Source organism: Oreochromis niloticus, linkage group LG7 (genome assembly GCF_001858045.2).
Source record: "Oreochromis niloticus isolate F11D_XX linkage group LG7, O_niloticus_UMD_NMBU, whole genome shotgun sequence".
NCBI lineage: Eukaryota > Metazoa > Chordata > Actinopteri > Cichliformes > Cichlidae > Oreochromis > Oreochromis niloticus.
In genome coordinates, this window is record NC_031972.2 from 39382159 (window position 1) to 39404316 (window position 22158).

At 37.7% G+C, this 22158-nt stretch overlaps 1 protein-coding gene across 10 annotated transcripts; it reads right to left on the minus strand.

Moving 5' to 3' along the window:
- Window positions 1–927: 927 nt before the first annotated feature.
- On the minus strand, window positions 928–21902 carry ppp6r3 (protein phosphatase 6, regulatory subunit 3). 10 transcript variants are annotated; one of them, XM_025909399.1, is made up of 26 exons: window positions 21691–21902; window positions 18119–18290; window positions 17708–17941; window positions 17023–17209; window positions 16724–16861; window positions 16431–16496; window positions 15888–16000; window positions 15028–15141; window positions 14588–14714; window positions 14207–14359; window positions 13220–13369; window positions 12897–12961; window positions 12677–12792; window positions 12110–12195; window positions 11438–11524; window positions 10789–10835; window positions 8614–8668; window positions 8128–8258; window positions 7074–7189; window positions 6298–6496; window positions 6072–6169; window positions 5645–5840; window positions 4596–4613; window positions 2960–3067; window positions 1945–2019; window positions 928–1802 (listed from the first exon to the last, which is right to left on the minus strand). In XM_025909399.1, exons 3-26 carry the CDS (start codon window positions 17932–17934, stop codon window positions 1751–1753), a joined length of 2724 nt encoding a protein of 907 aa, XP_025765184.1. In that variant the 5' UTR covers window positions 17935–17941; window positions 18119–18290; window positions 21691–21902; the 3' UTR covers window positions 928–1750. The 10 variants fall into 10 exon arrangements, with proteins under 10 accessions (XP_025765184.1, XP_025765183.1, XP_025765181.1 ...); XM_025909398.1 differs by having other exon boundaries at window positions 10789–10868; XM_025909396.1 differs by having other exon boundaries at window positions 1945–2016; window positions 10789–10886.
- Between the last annotated feature and the right edge of the window lie 256 nt (window positions 21903–22158).

The following is a 22158-nucleotide window of genomic DNA, read 5'->3' on the forward strand; positions in this document are numbered from 1 at the left end:
TAATCCTTATCAATTTATCCTAAAAACTTGCAGGTAAAAAGTAAAATGTCACCATTCATATTACAAAGTAATCTAGCAGGAATGTTTGCTTTCATTGATTAGACTGGCTGACAGACTACATCATTTGAAGTCACCATTTAATTTTTTTGTCAAAACTTTCTACATCAGTACCCCCACCCCACCCACTGTACGGTCTAAACAGTGTCACCTGTTGGCACACAGTCATTGGCTGAAACAATTTCACCTGATTGTCACATGTAAGCCCAGGAGGGTGGACACAAGACAACCTTGCAAAAGGTAACGCAGAAAACACACAGCTTCCACATGATCTATGAGGCATGCAAAGTGCTGTCCCTAGGACACACCAGAAATGCTGTATCCCACTCAATGAGAAATAAACTGCAACCTTTTTTTTATAGAGTATGTGCGCTTGAGCTGACCAAAGTACAAATATTGACTTAAAAATCGTATTTTGAAAACCAACACTTTCTTACCTATAGATGAAACCTCCAGAGCCAAGCCTTGCCAGTCAATATCTTTCTAATGCCAAGATGGTGGGACTACAAATAGTAGCTCCATCTGCTCGCCCTCTACAGCTGACAGAGCAGAGTTACGGACTGTAGTGCTGAGATTGTGTAGTTGTTTGGCCCTACCCCATGTGGCAGCTGTGTGTTTTGGCAATATTTAATTTTTAAAAAATAAATTTATCCTCTATTTCTGTGTATAGTTTGGCAATTAAATGCCTTTCAATTTTACTATAGTAGCAGGCTGAATTGACAGTTCTGCACATCGGAGATGAATGTTCAACTTGGAACGACTTTTTTTTTTTTTTTTTTTAAATATAATGCAATCTAAAGGGAGACCCAGCAAACTGAAAACCAGTTATCTGAAGAGCACTTGCGATAAAAACAAAAAACGAACATACTCTTAATGAATTTATAGCTCCTAGTTTAGGCTGTGGTGACAAACATCTCCTCTTTAGCCTTCCAGCTGCGAGGCAAGAACCTAGTTAGCATGAAAACAGCCAGTTAGAAAGAGACTGTTGGTATATCTCTATGGTCATTTTTTTCCCTTTTTGTTACTACAATCTCAACTCCATAATAAATTAGAAAGAAACATACCAAAACAGCTCATCAAATGTTATTCAACGCAGAAGATCACAAGAGAAAAATCATTTGCAATTAGCTGCAACAAAAATAAAACTGTTTCAATTGGTCGGAGCACCTCTGCTCAGAGACAGATCAACGGTGGGGGAGAAATTTTAAATATAGCTCTAACTGCAAGTGTCAGCCTGTTATGCAGCCAATAACAACAACATGGTGATTAGTTGGATCATGAATCAACTATTCCTCTCTCTGTGGTAATTCAACTTATGCTTCTGTATACATTTTCCTTTTATAAAATATTTTATTCATACAATCATTTCCTTAACCATCGCAACATTACTATTTAATTTTGGGAGTCAGGATATCAGTCACACATCACCTCCTAAGTACAATAGTATATAAACAAATGCAGAAAAGAAATTATTCCGTATCCATTTGAGTGTCTCTCATTTTACTTCTTAGTCCATCCTGTGTCTGTACACCTGTCTGCCCATTTGTCTTTCAGTGATGAGACGATGGGAGTATTGCTGGTCCTGATGGGGCATGTGGTTGGAACAGCTGTGAGCAGCAGCCTCTGCTGGCTGACCAGGAGAAAGGCCCTGCATGGCAGAACAGGCTGGCCATTGGCAGGCATTAAGTGACTCTCATGCTGGCCCATTTACAGCTGGCTCAGAGGACACAGAACTTCTGTCGAGCCTAGAAAAGAGGAATCAGATATAGATATGGAACCTTTTGAAGACAGAAGGAAATAAATATCACTGCATAAATAAAGACTAAGAAGAGACTGATTATATTCTAATGAAATTCAAACTTGAATCACAAAGGCAGTCAGACTTACTTGGCCTCCTCTGTGGGGGACATTTCTTCCAGGGGACCATTGGGTACCTCCACAACGGGTCGACATTTCTCACTACTTACCAGGACACGAATAAGGAGAGAAACACAAAATATTCAGTTTACAATACCAGAACACGTGAAATGGTTAAGAAAAGGCTGTAATGGAAAGCAGCTCAAGATAATTTTTATCTTGCAGCAACATAAAATTTTGTTTTGTCATTTATCAGTTACTACACCTATAATTTCTTAAAAATACATAAAATAAATTCCAGTCAATAGAGCAACTGACCAAGCTCTGATTGGCCAGGAATAATATACTGAACTTATTTTGTGGGTGCAATGCTCAACTCTGACTTAAGAGGTTTTGTTACAAGAGTAGATCACTCAGTCGGGATTTCTCCCCCAAACCCCAACTATCTCTAACTGTTGGCACAGAGCCCAAAGGAGCTGTCTGCCGTGCTGTTTTAATACCTGATTCACTGAGCTGATGCAAAGCAGACTTTGAAGGTAATCTGGAACTATTCCTAGACTTTAAATGACCTGCTTTCTGGAAAAGGTCTAATCCAATAGAAAAAGGAAGGAAAGAAGTTTTTATTTTGTTGTTTAGCTCACTATTTTTTAATCAAAAGCAATTTACAAATTTTCAATCACATCTTTTATTTTCCAGGCTCATCCATAACCAAAATGGAAAGGCCTGCAGTTATTCACACAGCACAGTGAAAAAAGGTGCACTGGCATAGGTGCTAGATGCATCTGGATGGCGATATAACAGAAATGATGAATGTGATAACTCATTACTATTAATGCACTTGAAGTCATGAAGAAAAAAATCTATCAGATTCTGCAAGCGCATCTGATAGTAGCAATGAATACTGCAAAGTCGTGCACATTTCAGGGACAAATGTGTGACGGATGACCGCTGAGCACTGCAGAGCACGTGCTGACTCTGGCTTTTTATAAGACAAACAAAAACAAACTTAAGTGGTGAGTGTGAGACTGTGTGTGCTATATCTGACCCAGTTTTAGGACAGCAGGCTGTGGCTGAGCTGTTGATGCCTGCTCTCTCTGACTCCACATACTCCACTACTGAGTACTTCTCTGAAGAAGCAATCTTCTCTTCATCACTGGAACACATAAGTACACAGCATATGCATTAATACATTGGTATGAATCTCTTCTAATTAGTCACTTTTTCCACAAAAACACACCAACCATTACAACAGTGAGATGTCAACAGTGAAGCATGCTGAACTGACTGACAGAAAGAACAGTAAAACAAAGGATGGTCATGTCGAAATGGAACACCTCTGATGTCTATGTAGGAAAAGCATCAAAATGTACAGCAAATGGAGAAAGTCAACAGATTGGATTGTTTAGCTATGATAGTCTTTACTTTGTTGCTAGCAAGCAAACAGTAAACAGGCCTAGAGACTGATTAGACCAAAATTGTTTGTACCAGCCGTCAGTCTTGCTTTGTCTCAGAGAACCACCAATCATCTTGATGAGGCCTCAAACTAAAAACACTCACAAACATCCAAATCTACTCAAACATTTAAAAGGTGCTACATAACGGGTACCCAGAATGTATAAAATTAGAAAACAAATGTCTATGGTCTCCTGTTAAAAATCTGCAGTCAGTTACATGTTTAAAAATAGAATTTTACAATTTCACAAAAACATTCAAACTCATATAGTCATGCTTGTGTAAATGTAATTTTAGTCAAGTACCAAAAAAGAGAAAAACTTACTTTCTGGTATTTAAAGTACAGAAAAAAAAGAACTTTAACTGCAACTTTATCAATTGCATTTACACAGGATTTCTATGTCTGAATATTTTGTCAATTATAATTCGGAAAGTTTTATTAAGATATTTTCATTAATAGCAGTCCTTTGTACATGTTGTTTTGAAATCTGATTCAATTAGCAGCACATGAAAGCACCAATCTTTCTATTTTAAACTACCTCAGTTATTGTTATATTTAGAATGGCTGTATTACAGCCAATATCAAATTTTGTATTCTTATGTGAAGAGTGAGCTGTGACGTGTACATGTTTTTATTCCTTATTAAAGTAGTTTTTCAGTCAGAATACAATCACCACATTTTGCTTTTGTATTTTGCTCATCAGTAATGCTCAAAGCAGTAATGTTTTTCACTCTAATAAGTTGCAATCGCAGGATGGACACACTGTCTATTTGCCAAAGCCAAAAAGAAGGCAGCTATGGGAAAAGCACACCGATGAAACAAGCATATGGAGAAAAATATTTAGAAAGCTGTATGTAAGCAATAAAAATCCAACTGAGGCCACTTCAGAGAACTGGTTTCTACTTTGGGCCAATTTCACTTGGGACATTTCAGCCAAGAATGAGGTTGTGTTGCAGTGTTAGAATAAGAGTAATCTGAATAAGATCAAGGCAAAATTAAAAAGGAAAAAAAAACTGCACTAAAAAAAAAAAACAAAAAAACAAAACAAACAAACAAAAAAAAAAACAACACACCTTTGGTAAAAACACATGCAGAATGGAGATAATGAAATAAACAAACAAGGAGTTGAAACCAAAGAAGATCAAAATTCCGAAAGAAAAGTTGGTGGTTGACGTGACAACAAGACTACATCACGGCTGCAGGCTGATCTCTGATTGGCTGTACATACCGATAAGATTTCAACACTCTGAAGAAGACCACACCCACAACGCACAGCAAGAGAGAGAGGGGAAGCTCAGATTGTAAGTGTCGCTCAGTTCAATAGACTGCTGTTATCAACTCAGACAGACAGACAATATGATGCAGCATCAACAAAGGGACGGAAGGACAGAGGACAACCAACTTTAAAACCTGACTGTTCAGGAAACAAGGATTTCACTATGAAAGGCACTTTTTATGAGGCACTTTTCAAGCTTGTAGGACGTAAAAGTGGCTTTCAAACCTTGGTATTCCCAGTTTGTATAAGGCAAGACCTCAGTTACTTTGGATTTTTGAACATCAAACGGCTATCAAGGAGTAAAAAACAAACAAACAAACAAACAAACAAACAAACTAGTGTTCAAATGCTCAAATATCAACCCTAACACCCCCCCCCCCCAAAAATCCTTTTTTCTGCTGTCCACATTATCATGTCGCATTACACTAACCCATGACAGGGCACACAAATTAAATGTCACAGGATCTATAGTGGTTGTATCTAAAGTCTCAAAACACCAATAGTGTAAAGAACTTGTGTTAGCTACAGTCACTACAGTCTAGACAGTGGAAGAAAGAACGGTCAGTGTTAAAAACTGAATCAGTCAAAAGGCCCCTTTCTTTACGGCAGTGCAATGACCAGCTCAAGTAGGAATCATTTATCAGATCAGCCTCTGATCCTCATTGAGGCACAGATAACTAAACAGGGATTGTATTCATAAATACATAAAAAGTTCATTCATAAATAAGTAAATTCTTAAAGTGATAACAATTTTTAAGAATTTACACTGACTACAGCCTAGTTAAGATGAGTTATTCACAAAGCAGGACTACTTCAGTAGCTTAAGAGTTTTTCTTCTGGCATGAAGCTACAATGAGCCAGCCCCCCCCCCTACCATAAGACACACCAGTTAAAACCAGCCAACCCATCCCTATAACCACAGAATTCCAACTGGCACTGGCCCCACTCTCATCACCATAAGTCTGAAGCATAATTCTTTTGTGTGCAAGTGATTCTCGAACCTCTTGAAAACGGCGGTCTCAGTCTTGGCATCAACAGTGAGACTGACTGTTTCTTTCATGGAGCCATTGATGACCGTTTCTGTGATGCTGCGGTGCTCAGAGCTAGGTGCTTCCTCCTCTGTCTTAGAGCTCCCACAATCACTAGGTGAAGAGGCAGCTGGAGAAGCCACACTCGTGCCCAACCAGCCATCACAGTCTGAGGGATGTTAAGAAATGTGACATTAGGTGTCAGGTCTAATCAAATCAACGTCAATTAGACTGTTTTAGCATCAACAGCTACCCCAACATGGGTGACATTAAGAAAGATATAAGAAATATAAGAAACATCTTCAAGTTCAGGAAATTCTGGATACTTCCCTTGTCAGATGGCAAGGATGCTCATAATTTTCCTTCTATTATCAAGAACATGCATTTGTGCATATCTCACCTTCAGACTGCATGGGTGCGTTAACCCCTAAAGGGTCCATTGTCTCTATGCTGGTTTCCATAGCAACAGGAGAGTTGCATCTCAGGGGGTCTTTGGGGCTGAAAGAGGAATATAAATTTATAAAGCACTTTAAAGTTCCAAGACTATCTTAAACAAAATTATTTATTCCATAAACTGCAACACTGCAGACAGAAAAACAGACCCATGGTAAGTCAGGTCATCTTACCTGACAGGAGTGAAGTTGGAGAAATCAGCCCAGCCAGTTTCTGAGTTTGAGTTAGCTGGAGGAGAGGAGCTCCATGCTGCCTCAGGGGAGGTGGAGGACAAGGGAGAGGATGCAGCTGGGTTGCTGGGGTTGGAGTTTGAAGCTGTGGATGTACCCGTGTCCATAGGGATATCATCAAAATTTGCCGTCCACACTGGGCCTAAACAAACAAACAACAACAAAAACAACCCCAAATATATAAGTTTTAATTCACACATAAACTGAAAACTCAAATTAATTATTGTGCTTACACAATGCAATGCCTACCTGGTGGGGGGTAAAAAAAGAAAAAGAAAAGTAAAGTACTGCAAAATATTTTACTGGCTCAGTTTTGTTTTTTTTTTAATCGTAATTTATTGCTTATTGCATAATTTACTGTTGATATTATTCAAATATACTTTAGTATGTACAAAAATGACAAACAGTTGTAGAAACACGCCAGTTGGAAGCGGCCATTATGGAGAAAATGAAAGCAGCCGTTACTGATTCTTCTTGGTTGATCTAAAATAGTTGATTATTCAGTAGAACTGGGAGGGGTTAACACTCAGCTGACAGCAATCTACTGACAAGCAGTGAGATTTTACACACTATAACTTTAAATTAATCCTAGTTTAATCTTGATCCTAAAATCAAGTTGAGGCAAAAAATAAAATAAATAAAAACTCTTGTGACAATTTGTCATTATGGCTACCATTGTGTACTTGAGTCTTACATGTGGTCTTCTCAAAACCACTAACCTGTGTCAACTTCCATTCTGTCATCGTTGCTGGGATTGGAAGCTTCAAACTGATCCCTCTTCACGTCCTCCTCCTCTGAGTCTGTGCTCTCCTCGCTGTCTGTGCTGCCTGAACTCCTGTGATGGACAGATCAAGCATTAGAATAAAGATCTGAGCTGTTTTCTTTATACTGTAAGTGAGATTTAAAAAAAAATAAAAAAATAAAAATAAAAAAATACAGCATTTACAATTCAGCGGGAATTGATATCAGGATTTTTGTGATACAGCTTAAATTAACAGGTTGCTCTGGTGGCGTTTTGTAAAACCATTTATCTGTATACATGCTCCTACATAAAGTTCACAGAAATACATTCTTTTTTTGTATTTTGCATAATAAGTATGTAATGCTGGCCTTTGTGCACTAAAATATGTATTCAGAGCCACATGAGCTTCACCTTTCTCATTTACCTCATCTTTCCATTGTGAGTGAATTTGTGTGTGATTTACAAATAACACTGACAAACCTATAAATGTTTCTTGTCTAGTACCAATGACATTATTCATATTATGTTGATTATAAATATTATGATTACTATTGTATTAAAAAATGCTCAAGTAACACAAGCTGATAATACAAGTATTTTGATGACTACAGCAGCACAAAGCAGTCACACAAAAAGCAAATTATACTTAAACAAGACTAAAAAGAGTTTTAAATTAATCACTATAAGATCAAATACAGTGTCCATATGAATAAATGAGAAAACCTACTATATCATTCCTATCAATTGAATGTTTTAGCTGTTCAAAATCTGGTGGCACATGGTTCACAGCCGTACCAGCTTGCTCTGACAGCACTACAACTATGCCCACGTTTGACTTGATAGTGCTGTTTAATGCTATCATATAATAATAAAGGCAACCCCACCCCCAAAAAGTCAATGAATACATTAATAAATAATTTAAAAACAAGTGGAAAGATAGTATAATGAGGACATTAAGGTAATAAAAGGTTAATTCAGTATGAGATTGCAAAAAAATGTTCAGTTAGTTGGTGCATGTGTTTCTGACTGACCTGGGGCGTCTCTGTGCCTCTGGTGCAAAGGTGACATCTTTTTCATCCCAGATATCATCTTCATCTGAACCAGCATCTTCAAACTGCTGGATTTTCTCCTTACAGCGTGCCTCAAACAAAGCAATATTTGCCTGGAGGAAATTTACACACAGGCCAAAATTAGAGTCATCGGTTGTGCCTAAACCACATGCACATACAAAGTAAAGTCTTACAGATCAAAACCCTAGGCTTCACTTAGAAAGCAGGCCTCAGGCACCTTTCACAGCATTATGCTGTCATTTCTTTTCCTGAAGCATACCTAGAGGCTTGTTTAAAGTACGAAAAAAATTACTTCAAGGTTTGTATTCTACAGCAGTTTTATTTTTTCACTTTCTTGACATCTGCTTCCAAATTAATATCAACATCAGGATATGCACAACATGCCTTTAAAAAGGAGAGTTTTACTCTCAACATTATGAATTTTAGATTAATAATCAAAGTACTTACACTTTCATTTGTATTCAGTGAAAAATTGATGTCTGATATTCTATCAAAGGGAATACTGCAAGGTTAAAGAGAACAGAGTTTTATTGAGTTAGTTTAGAGTTGTTAGGCATCCACATACAGACAAGCGACAAATTAAAGGAAAAAACCCAGATTCCCTCCTACGATGGGGGAATCTTTTGGCCGTTATGTGGGAAACATTTAAGTTGTAGAGTGATCTTTTTTTAACCAATGAAGCACTCCCAGTGATGCAAGTTGTTGCCGAGATGTTAATGCTCCCATCCATAGGGAAATAAAGGCGTTAATAAGTATGACTGATGTGACTCATACACCATGACCTTTAGTTGCCAGATTCAAAAGCCAGCTGAACTTTTGGCGTCATCAAAACTCCAAATGAGAGAATATCATTTGTGCTGCTTAACCACTGTTTAGAATTTCATAGACTTGGACACTTGGACAAACAATGCCAAGTCACACTGGAATTTCTGGTGGTACAACACCTTATCAAGGCACTTGTTTTTCCTTTAACCTGTCTCCAAATGACCCCACACTGACAAATTCCAGGACATAGCAAAACTTTGTTTAATAGTTCAGGCAGCCAGTACAAAAATAAACTATTTTTAATCACCACTTTATTCTTTATGTCTCTGTTCTGTGTTTTAAACTGACTAAGCTAAGAAAAGCTACATTTCCAGGTAGAGGAAACAATGCAGTTCTACAAGGAACCCAACATTGTTAGTCTCTACTCTGCTTAGTGGATGGTAAGTTTTCCCCAAAATATTATGTGACTACATATCAATATCAATCATTTTGTGAGTGTGCCCAAGTATGGATTTTTTTTTTGCAGTGCATAGAAAAAAAATATCGTTACACTAGCTCTAACAAAGATGAAAATAAATATAAAACTCATCATGCATATTGCTGTTGTATATACACTATTGAACCAACTAATAATGAAAAAATGATGGATCTAGCCTGTATACAATGCACTGTTCTTTTACAGCAAAGAAGCAGAGGTTGTATGCTGTGTACATCTCTACAAGAAAGTCAAGTCTTCTCTTTTTTTTTAGGCTACATCAGATACGTTCCAGGCATCATGGTGGCACAGGAGGCACACCACTTTAGACACTTTAGATTAGCTAGAGCAGAAGCATCATCAGCTACATCAGTGAATAACAGCTTTATTTTCTAAAAGAGTCTTGTCAAATTTTCATTACATAGAGTTCAATAACATTAAATAATATTATGCTTAACAGAATTCATAGAGGTCATATCTATGGTCAATGTGCAATTTTAGCCTTGCTGGGAAACATTCACTCACTAAGGTAGGTTTGCCAATGCTCTGGGTTCAATGTATTTACGCGTCTCTCATGTGTGAGTCTTATGTTTCTAACAAGCTTGCTTTTTGACAGGTGTTCATATAGCTACCTACCTGAGCTCTTTACTGATGCCATTTTCCCCCTTCTGAATACAACCAATCAGGATTACTATTTTTAAGCACACATAAACACACATACTTCTCTGGAGATTGACTGCATGAGCGTAAGTGTTTATAGTTTTTTAAAAAAAATAAAGAGGAAGAAAAGAAGATAAAGAGAAAACTTATTCTTATAACTAAAAGTTACAAGAATAACTTTAGGTCCCAGAAGCCTAAGATTATGTAAGAAAGCTGTATTTCCCTGATCCACTCCCAGGCATTTTGAAAAACAAGTGACATGAAAGGCAAAACCACAAGCGTGCCCATTCCAGCTCACCCTAAGAAAGATAGAAAAGAGGTGGCGCACGATAGCAGAAAAAGGTGGATATGATTTCTGCTATGAGCCAATTTTTGCCTTTGACGTGATCATTGCACCAGGCTAATGATAAAACATAAAATGGTGTCGCTGGTGATGACATTTCTTTCTATATAAAAATGAAAATCTAAGTTACTCAGAAAAAAAAAGCTTTATGCTTTTGAAATTGAGTTTAGGCCTGGAATGGGAATCCTTCACAAGCCAATGAATGACTCAAAATTAAGAAATTAAATTGAAGAACTTTATTTTAAAAGTCATATGCACATATTCTATAACTGAATGAATTAACAGTGAAAAAAATGACCCACCAGCTTGTAGTGTGGTGTGATGTACCTTTTGTGTTACATGGTAATACTTAAATAGCAAATGTAGGAAAAGTACTCACTCCACAACATCGTCCTGATCAGCAAACTCTTCGTCATTGAAGCCGAACTGCTCAATAAAATTGGACGTCATTTGTTGCATCTGATAATCAGAAAAGGCCTGGCAAAACCCAGGACCAACGATAATGATATACTCTTGGCTCTACACCAAAAATGGTCATTACTTGCAGTACAAAGAACATGTATACACACACTATATTCACACACACATAACATACATTAGACAGATGTTTAGAGTACATTAATTTTTGAATTTTCTACTGCTACACTGATGACAGCGTTATTGTGCAGGACCCATGGACACAGGGTACCCACTGAAATCAACAGCTGGCCAAGTCAAGGGGGAAGGAAAAAACCTAAAAACAAACAAAATAACCTGATGCACTTTGGGGGACTTCAATTTCTCTTGTTGAGCATGGAGTGGACAAAATGTAAAACTAAGTTGACTATGTATGTACTGCACATTTAAATTTCTGAGGGTTTTTTTTCCCCCCAAGCATCAAAAATACTTTTTGACAGTAACTTTGAATATATAGAAGATTTTGATTTGGCCCTCTAGGCAGAAAGGCTACCTCTACATGAGCTGGGTCTTTGTGCCCATGGGTCTGCTTTGTGTGCCTTCATTCATTTGAATCGGTGTTTAAATCTTACTTGTTGAAGAGACGAGTCTTGGTGAAAGCCACTGTCTTTAAAGTCCACCTCATCATCACTGGAAGAATGGATGTGGTGTGTATTTACCTGAGAAAACATGACATTTAATACAAAATGATATCCTGCTTATGGAGTGCCAAGAGTACCAAAATTAAATAACATAATCATTAAATTATAATTTGTGCATATATTAAAATTAGAAGTACACTTTTATTAAAAGCATAATCAATTATTTCACTATTTTATCATCTCATGGTTCCTGTGTTACAGTGCATCATGAAATACTGAAACTGTCACAGCAGCTTGTCAACAGACCCCAACATCTGACCTCACCTTTGACTGGAGGATAAACATGGGATAGAATTTACTTAAGTGCTGTATACAGGTGATGCTTGGTTCATTTCATTTGTTCCCAGGGAAATCAGTCTGGCTGACATTAAAGTTCAACTTCATAATAATAGTTTTACTGACTCTTAATGTCTTGCTGGACAGTATATTTTAAACTTAATCATTGGCTCATCTTTTCCTCATGTGTTCTAGCAGTGTATTTTCAATTAAAATTTACATTAAAAACATTTTAATACCATGACAAAACACTTTAGCGGTTAAATAGTTCAGCATGAAAACAAACCTGAAAGCTTTACTAGTTTTCATGTTCGTATTGTTACTCACCAAGTCAACAGTGTTTCTTTTGTTTGTGTCAGCCAGCTGTCCAGAAATAAAAGATTCCCATTTTTCTCGATCCTCTGCAGGGAGCTCTGTCACAGACATGAAATTTATATAGACACACACACACTACATCAACATAAAGACCACAACTATCAAAACTACTGGCAGCAGACAGTGCTACCCCCTGAGCCCTTTTACAGCTAAGTAGTAAAAACTGTTATTCTCAAATTATGGGTAAGCACATCTCTCACTTTATTTTCAGTTATGATTTTAGTGTCCAATAATTATAAAACCCAGATAATAAACAAAACATTCATGCTGCAAATTCTATTCCACAGTTTCTAGTGTTTTAAAGCCAGCTCTTCTCTTTCCCCTCACATGGAGGTGCTTTTTGTCCTTCCTAAAAGACGAGTGTAACGAAGGGGAATATGAGCTAGGGTTTAGGGTTTTACTCCACTGATGATGTGTTCCTGGTCAGTAGAGACCTATCGATGATAAACCTACACTTTACAGGAAGGTAACAACACATGATGGTGCTAGATGAGCACTCCGAGAAATGTAATTCCTTACCAGAGATGAGCTGTTGTATTTGCGGTCCATTAGGGCCTTTGTCGCAGTTATGCACTATAGAGTTGGCTATTCTGGTCAGGTGACCCATGTAGCCTCGTCGCCGCCCACCTTCTGCCCTAAAACAAGGTTCAATAGTAGTATTAGCATACTTCATAGGGTGCTAGCACCATGACCAATACAACACAAGCATTATGCTTTTAGTGCAAACAAGAATACTTACTGTTCTTTCTCATTGGAGCTCCAGGCATCAACGATTCTCTGTATAAATTGGCACTTTTGAAACAGCTGGTGGAGAAAAATACAAGATACTAAATACACCAAAGAAATATCTGACAGACAGCTCACGTGTGACGCATAGTTAACTTCCAAGTCTGTAATCTGGACAGTAAGTCTGTTGCTCGTATAGACCTGTATAAACAGGTTATGGAGCGATTACTCAGTTTATCTGTAAAACTCGTCTTTTATTTATTATTGTTTTATATAATAATAATAAAAAAAAACATTAAAAAGTGTTGTTTTCCCCTTCTAGTATTTCAATCTTACATGTTTGATGAGGATGCTTTCCTTCACGTGTTCTGACTCTGTGTCTGGTTGGATGTCTATGGGGGCAGGAGGCATAGCCAGTATCATGGCTGTGCAGATTTCCACCTGAATGTGGAGGAAGTTGTTCCAGATGTATTTGAAATACATATCCTGTTGAGTAAAACAAAAACAAGTACAAAATGAGATGCATTAGTAAACTGACAGACAGAGTAAAACTAGGGGGTGAACCACAACCAAAAGTTTTTCAGGGTTTTTTTTTTTGCTGACATAGCTGACACAAGCTATGAAGGAAAAATTTGTCATGTCTCCTCACAGGCTGAGATCTTATAACAGGATTATGGTGAACATGTAGGCTCCCTGTGCATCGCCACTGTACATGACAAGTGATAGCTTAAATCTGGCCATCCAGTTAAGAATGGTAGAAGTATTTTTTTTTTTTATTAAAACAAAAAACAATACAAAAAACACGGAAGACTGTAATGTAATGAGCAATGTGTCATGCATTATGAATGATGCAGGCCGTTTGAAAATTCAGGCCAACCACATTGCTAAAACATAAAATCCAAAACAACAAAGTTAAATCATCCACTTTCTTCTGCTTATCTGGGGTTGGGCAGCAGGGAAGCCCAGACCGCTCTCTTATCAGTCACCTCCTCCAGTTTATCTGAGGAAACGTCAATTAATGGATTTGTGGCGTTTCTCACCAACAATGCTCCATCTGGTGGCAGATGGCTGCATAACATCGGGATGCAACAATTTACTGGGATTGGACATTGACTTGAACGGTGTGGAAGTTTGCAATGTAGGGACAAAAGTTTCTGTTAATTGTGCAAGTTAGGATTTTCAGCTTTAGACCAAAAACTTTGAACTGGACTTCTGTGGAAAATTTATGTCCCAAAAGATTTTCAGAAAACTTCTGAACTTGTCTAATCAAAATTCATTGCATTGATTTTAGTCCCCCCCCCCAAAAAAGAAGATCGTACTTACTAGTATAACTCCGAGTGTGTTGAGGTTAATTAGTTCTGTATTGATGCTGTGTGTGTTGCTCTGCAACAGACTGGCGACCAGTCTGACTACATTGAGCCTGGTGTTGCCCACTGGAGGGTCCAGAACCCCCCATGTTGTCTTCATCATATTCTTCTGATGGTGGAAAGCAAAGTGTTTATCTTAACTACAAATGTCTATAATATATATAGTACAGTATTATTAGTATTACTATAGTATCATCAAACAATTTTCCTTGGGATAAATAAAGTATTATCAATTAATCAATATTTGCACACTTGGCCTGAAACAACATAGTCTACCCATCTTCAACCTATAATCTGCAAACAGAGCAATAGTCACAGCTGTAAATAGAGTTTTTACCTTTGGAGGTTCCAATAGCAGCTGGTGAAAGTCTTTGAGTCTGGGTCTCACAGCCTCTAGGATGCTGTGGTTCACTGAGAATGATGGATGAGACATCCCTGGGGGGCACTCCATATGACCCTCAAACCTACAACACATGTCCAGTCACATGAACTAGTGCACAAAAGAAAACAAAACAAAACAATGTTGCCTTGCCAGTACAGTTTGGACCATGATTCAGACTGGGACTATATGATTTAAGGATCCGAATAGGAGAAGTAAACTTAGTATACTGCAATAAAGACAGAAAGAATGTTTGCGGTATTTAGTTCCCTATTTCAAAAGGTATTGTGTTGCTTTAAAATTGTTTAAAAATTTATTTATTGATTGCCTTTATTTATAAAATCTCCACCCATGTCAAATTAAAAATATCAACTGGCAGATGAAAGGACAAGACATACGCTGGTCTCCTCGTCTCAAACAATGTGAGCAGAATCTGGATAACGCTGACAATTGCAGACTCGTTCTTTTCCTTGTCGAAGATATTAGAGAGCAGCTTCTCTACTGTCTCCTGCCTGAAGAGGAAGATAACAGACACATAGATGGGGAAAAGCAGGTTTTTGGCATGGCAGAAAATGACAATGAAATTGAACAAAAACAAAGACAAAAGAGAATGATTTAAAGTTTGATCTGGTTGATCTTTATCAAATTCACAACAATAATCTTATATCTGACTTCAAAGGTTACGTCACACTAAAACAAGAGCACTCAGAGCGTAATTCCCCTAAATGACAAGGGCTATACTAAATGACACTTATTACAAAACATTTCCTCTTATTGGGTCACTGCAATGCCATAGGGCGTTGTATTGAAAAAAAAAAAAAGTGTGTTGTACAGCTCTCTGCATGCCCTTGATATGATACGGTTTGTTGATTTTTTTTTATTTTACAGCATAAATTTTGACCTTGGGCTAACAATGAAGATCAAACTCTAATGCTTAGCCAACCCAGGTACTCATGTCCCCCAAGGACTAGGATATTGTTGTTAAGTTTGAACACTATCCATAAAAATTACTGGCTCATATAAAGTTTTCACTGATATATTCACATTTGGCGTGACCTTGACCCAAATTTCACCAAAATTAAATCAGCTCGAGCTGTTTTTGGTATCATCACACACAACTGAAAATGAGATCTTGAAAAATGGACACCAGACTGCTAACAAACAGGAAGACAAAAAAACAAACTGAACAATGACGTACTCATAGATAGTTTTATTCTGTACAATACTGACAAGTTCTCGTAAAGAAACAAATACATACTTTTCAAGTGTGGCCAGAAGTGGATCAGGTTCTGAAGAGCCCTGCACCTGGAACATCTGGTCTCTGCTCAGTCTGATGATCTCACAGAGTGACTGTGATGCATTGGAGTGTCTCTGTGATCAAGATAAAAATAAATAAATAAAACACTGCTAACCAGCTTTAAAAAAAAAAAAAAAAAAAAAGCTCTCCAGTCTTGTACTTCCCTGCTGCTAGCTGACCAGGCAGCTATTTGTCACAGGCCTGGATTACTGAGCCAACTCTCCAATGATGCTCTCATCCCACAGTTAAATAGAATGACTGGAAGTGCAAGGAAGAAAATCCCATCGGGAGAAACCCCCACCCCAACCCGGCCTCTCACCAAGGGCACATAGGTACAGAGCCCAGCACCCCTCCAGGTGACTTTCTGCACTTTATATAGTATTGTTTAATATCGGTAAATATTACATCTTAATGTCTTCAATGATTAAATAAGTATCAGTATACTCCCTGACGAATACCCTGGTGACTTCCGGAAGTACAGAGCAAAATATGTAAGAAACTCACATCTTCATCTTGAGAAGGTTGTATCATCTCCACCAGTCTCTGAATCACCTTCTCCTCATTCAGCCACTAATAAAAACAAAGAACTTTGTCAACAAATCATAAAATAAAAATAAAAAGGCTTCACAACGTTTCACCCTTTGCTGTCCACTTAATTCCTTAACATCAACTGAGAACGGTTAATAAACTATACCAGATGGCAATATAATTTAACGTGGACTGTAATATTCTAGTGTAAACTGCCTGAGAGGATATCATTTCTAGCAAAGCAGGGGAAGCACTTTGTTGTTACCCACATTGAGAACATCTTGTCGTAGCTGCTGTGGTTCGATGCAGGTGAGCATCCTGAGCAGCAAGTCCATGATCGCAGAGGTCCCGATGTGTTTTATCATCAAGTCTACAAAGTCTTCCTGCTTCCTCAGAAAATCAACTATCTTTAAATAAAAACAAGACAAGGTTTTGTCATAACGATTTAAACAGACTTTGCTACACCTATGTACCACAGCAATTATCCTCTCAGTATTTTTACATGATGGAATCATTGGCGAAAATAAAAAAATAAATAAAAAAATAAATAAACAAACAAACATCCTACCTGTTCAGGCTTGCGTCCTATAAGAATAGAAAGAACTTTGGAGAAGAAGCTGGCCAGGAGGGGGTTGAGGGGCGGCTCATTTTGGAGGAAACTATACAATTTCATCAGCAGTTTTTCATCTTCTCCTAGTCTGTCATTGATCTGGCTCACATCTGATGTAAGCAGCTCACATGATATGTTGGGATACCTGAGGGTTAAAAAAAAAAAAAAAAAAATAGAAAGAAAGAAAAAAAGGCCCTTTTAGAGTTTTTCCAATAGTTACAGCACTGGTCATTACAAAGCAGATAAATATTTAAATGCAGGAAATTCTAGAGGTATGAGCTCAAGAGGGTCCCATATGTCCAAGTACTTCCATAGTATTTCCAGCAATGAGTGATTTTAAAGCAGAGCATCTCCTGTTGTCTACTGGATGTGAAGTTTTCCCGACTTGATTTTCCAACATAATCAGAAGTTTGAGGAAAAGCTGACAAATCTCAGTTTTACCAGTTTCTTCCGGCCTTGTGAACAAACATGCTAACATTTCAACTTTTGTGGACATGTCAGCAGTTTACTAGACACTGGAGTTGCACAACTTTGATTTAGCACCACAGATAAGTTTACAGAAAAACTGCATCCTGCCAGTCAAATGTTCCTGATGTCAATATACATTTTTGTCAAACTGTAAAATTAATAACCATTTCCTTACTTGTATTTAACCTTTTCCTCAACATCAGTACTGGGTTCCTGTGTGATAAAGGTAACCAGGTCCTCCATACACTGTGGTCTCAGCAGGAAGTCCACAAGTTTGTGATTCTGGGCCTTGCACTCCTGCAGGACATCATCCTCATCCATTACCTCTGTAAGCGTCACATCCTCCTTCTCCAGCAGTGTGTCAATGTGGGATGTGGTGTGGAGGTCAAATTTCCAAAACATGTTGGTTCTTTAATATACACACATATGAAAAAAAAGGACACAAATCTGTTAAAACAGATTATGGGCAAAAGTGAGTCATTAAAATGAGCACAAAAATGAAACATTATCAATCGAAATTCATCTAAGGGGCAACGATTTACTGAGGGATCACTCAATTGATCGAGTAACAGTTATTTCAGCTCACCTGTGAGTATGTTGGAGTCCTCACAGCAGAGCTCAGGTTAAAAAGAGGTTTGTTCTAGTCTTTGGGAGTTGTGGCCCATTCCAGGCTGACCAGACGGATGGGCAAGCAGGCAGATAGTGGTAACGGACACACTCAAAAAAAGCGCACATACAGCAGTTCAAGACGAACACACCTGTGGGATAAAGACAGAAGCAGATGGGCATATATTAGGGCTGTGCGATATGACCAAAGTCTCATATCCCAATATAAGACATTTATCGTCCCGACAATGATATATATCACAAAAACTTTCCTTTTTTTGTAAATTCTGTGAATCTCGGGCAACTCGACTTGAGTGAAGTGCTTTCAGCTGGGTGTCGTGTACCTGGAGTTGAGCGTTACATAAGTTGAAATGGCCACAATTTTCTTTGTGAGTATTTATTACACAGCATGATGCGGGGAAAAGCCTGTTCTAACGTTTATTTTTTAGCACCCGACGGCTCTTTTTAGCTTCTCATCCATAACCACTCTGCATACTACTTCAAGTGATTCAGTTTATTTTGAAAAATCTCAACAGGATCTTCAGCTTTATTCCAAAAGGTTTATGTGGAAAATAAACAAGCGGATGGAGTAGCCATGCGATGGTCGTTGTTGTTGCTAACGACAACACATAAAAACAGTCGCTTGTCCCTCCATAGTGTGGTTATACTAAATATAAGAGAAAGAGAGAACTATAAGAAATTCTACAGGGACCATCAAAACGATGAAAAATATTGCCGTAAACAGTTTTATTGCGACACCACGAAACAAACGATAGCTTAATATGAAACGATAGATGTTTTCATATTGTCATCCGATATATATGGTTATATTGAACAGCCCTAGCATGTATGTAAAATTAATATTACACTCCTCTTTTGTATGCATGTTTCTACTTGGATTTCTACTTTATTATTATAGTCAGCAGCATTTAGAAGTGCTTACATAACTTAAAGGCTTTAAGAATGCCCCGCCCAACATTTGGATCAGATATTCATCTCATCCTGACTCAAAAAGCTGGACTGGATAGTGGTGACAACCTCCTGATACATTTTACATTGTTCTGTGTTTACTACACACTGGTTGCTGCAGAGAGCTATCATAACGTGGAGAATGCCAACAGGAAAGACCTAGCATTTTGGAGACATTGTACTCCTGCTACACAGATTTTCTTTGCATGTTTGGAATAGTTGTTTTTTTGTTTTATTTAAGTGTTTTTAAAATTAAACAGTGGTCAAGTGAGTCAAAGAGACAATGTCAATGATGTATCACTAGCCCACCTAAGGCCCAAGATGACTCCCAGCTGAGGCTAACCAGCTGGCATTAAACACCAATAATAAGAAACTTACAATAACCTACATGCATTTAGAAATACCACACATACAAAGAGCTCAAAGAGTGACCTTTCTTTAAAGAACAAAAAGGCACAAGTTCTCACTTATTACTATTTTAACTGTTCAACTTATATCCATCCAATGATGTCTGTTAATATAACAGACATCATTGAAAAATAAACTCCCCAGTCTCTTTCTCATCACCAACTGGGTATGCAGACGTGCATCTAGGCTAACATGACTCTACTACTTAATCTGTTCCTCATAATTAGAACTAGGCAATAAAACCAATTAATTATTATGCAAAAACTTTTTAATAGCATTATAAAACATGGTCATTATAAAGGTGACAGCTTATTCCATCCACGTTTTGACAGACAACATGAAAAGGCAATGACAATGACTGAAGTGCTGCTATTGGCTGGAATTAAACTAAGCTGCAAATTCCTGGTTTTTCCCATGTTAAGAATGTGTGTAGTACAAATACTCTGAAGGAAATGCTCTTATTTGTACACGTTTTTCAGTTTCTGTTGTTAAACAACTTCAGTAACATGCAATAGAAATATGAAAAAGTGACAAACAATACCCATCAAGACCAATGTAAATACCCTTTATTTTCAAGCCATCTTTCAGTCCACTTCTCTTCAATGCTAGAGCCCTGACTTAATGATATGATTATGATGTCTGATTAAATCCCTGTGAAAATGTGTTAAAGTCTTAGCTTTTCTGTGATTTCATCTATATTCACATAAGTTTGAAGTTACATTAAACTAAAGCTTCTTGTTAGCAACTATTCTGAATATTTGTTGTTGACACTCTTGAGATGTGTGCCAGTTCCGTACATTACTGTACATTACTGAGAGGTATTAATCCATTCCCATTTCTTTTTATTTTGCTTTCAAGGAGGTAAACCTTCTCTTAATTTTTAAACCAGCTTTGAGCTGTACTTCTCCAGATAAATCGCTTAGCAAAGACCTCATTTAAAATTGTATGCATCTTTAAACACTTTGTGACTAGCAGCCTCTCATCATTTGCCCTATTCATTGATTTCCCACCTAAAAGTTCTTCTAATTACCAGTTCTGTACCACAGACAACCTATAATCACAAGCTCACCCACTGTACAAAGCACCTTCCTACTTATATTCAGAACAGTGACTTGTTACTAAGAGACTGTAGCAACTGCGTGTGATAAACATACAGGATACCGGCTGCTGTGAATCCCAAACTACTTTGGCAAATCAAGTGTGGCTAGACATCTGGATGCCGATTATATTTCTGCTATTATGAATTTTGTGTTAACTCAGCAATGCAGCTGACACATCAACTACACCACACTCACACTATAAAACGCCTGTATTTTGATAAAACTATCACTCCCAAAAACAGTTTAACATACGCCAGAGACCGAAAATAATAAAAATACCGTAGGCACATAAACATTACGAGCCCGTAATAAAATCAATCTAAATACCAACTCTACCTACATTTCAGGCCTATGTAGTGCAACTATACACATGCAATAAGATATCACATTTTAGTTGGGTGGTAATACATAATATTCACCCAGAATCACCTGGTTCATCTGGGCTTGACTATCAGTTCCGAACCAACAGACTGAGCGGTTTAAAAAAATATTATTTCCTTAAGCATGTGTAAAGGCAGTCATTCAACGCAATCGTTATTGGTTGTATTTCATTTCAGCTAACCAACATTCGAACGCAAAGTTAACATTTCTCAAAAACACAACGGCCCAGTTAGATACGGTTAGCTTTCATTTCGGCTAAACACGAGTCAAAATAGTAGCCCTTTTTAATTCACGTCATTACCCTTTCGTTTACATCCTAAGGCCCAAACCTATCTACCACTAACGGTGCAGGCGTTAAAGACAACACACCGGTACAAGGAACGTCACTAGCTATTGTTAGCTAACCCAGTACTATCGAACTCAACCAGTTACCTAATATATGTCACATATGAGGGTAATATTAACTGGCTGACAGGTTTGACAAAAAAATAAAAGTATGATTCCGAGGTACCTTAAAATAATGTGCCATGTTAACGTTAGCCTCCTCTTAGCTTGAAAAACCACAGTCTGACAGCGCAGTGATAAGATGGCCAAGTATGCTCTTTGCTAGCCAGCTAACGTTAGCCGGCTATCTAAAGACTGCTGGCTAATCGTCTCTTCAGCACCAAGTGTATGAGCTTGCAATTGTACCTACCAATAGACAAGGGTAAACACCAACTCTCCAGCATGTAGCTTATCTTAACATTAGCGTCGGACCTTAGCGATACTAAGACAGAGCTAAGATTAAATTTTGGTAAGGAAAATAAAGCCTTTAAAACTGTTTCTAACAGGCGCGAAAATGTAGATCTTCGGAGGGCACTTTTCAAGATGGCGGTTCCGTCAACTTCATCGACCCCTTCCCCCACTCCAGCTGCAATGTTTGTCAATCAAACGATTTCCGCAAAACTATTGGTTGTGAATCCCGTCGCTCAAACAAGGCCGTAAGCTTTTATTGGATATAGTGCGTGTCTCGTCAAGACGTCATTTACACAGAGTATGTGTATAGTGTCCCGGAAGAACGGGGTTTATACTGTTTATCGAATTTTAAGCAAAACAGTTAGACTCATGTGGTAACACAACAAATTGAAGGTTTAATGTAGTGTAATTCATCTAATTGATAACT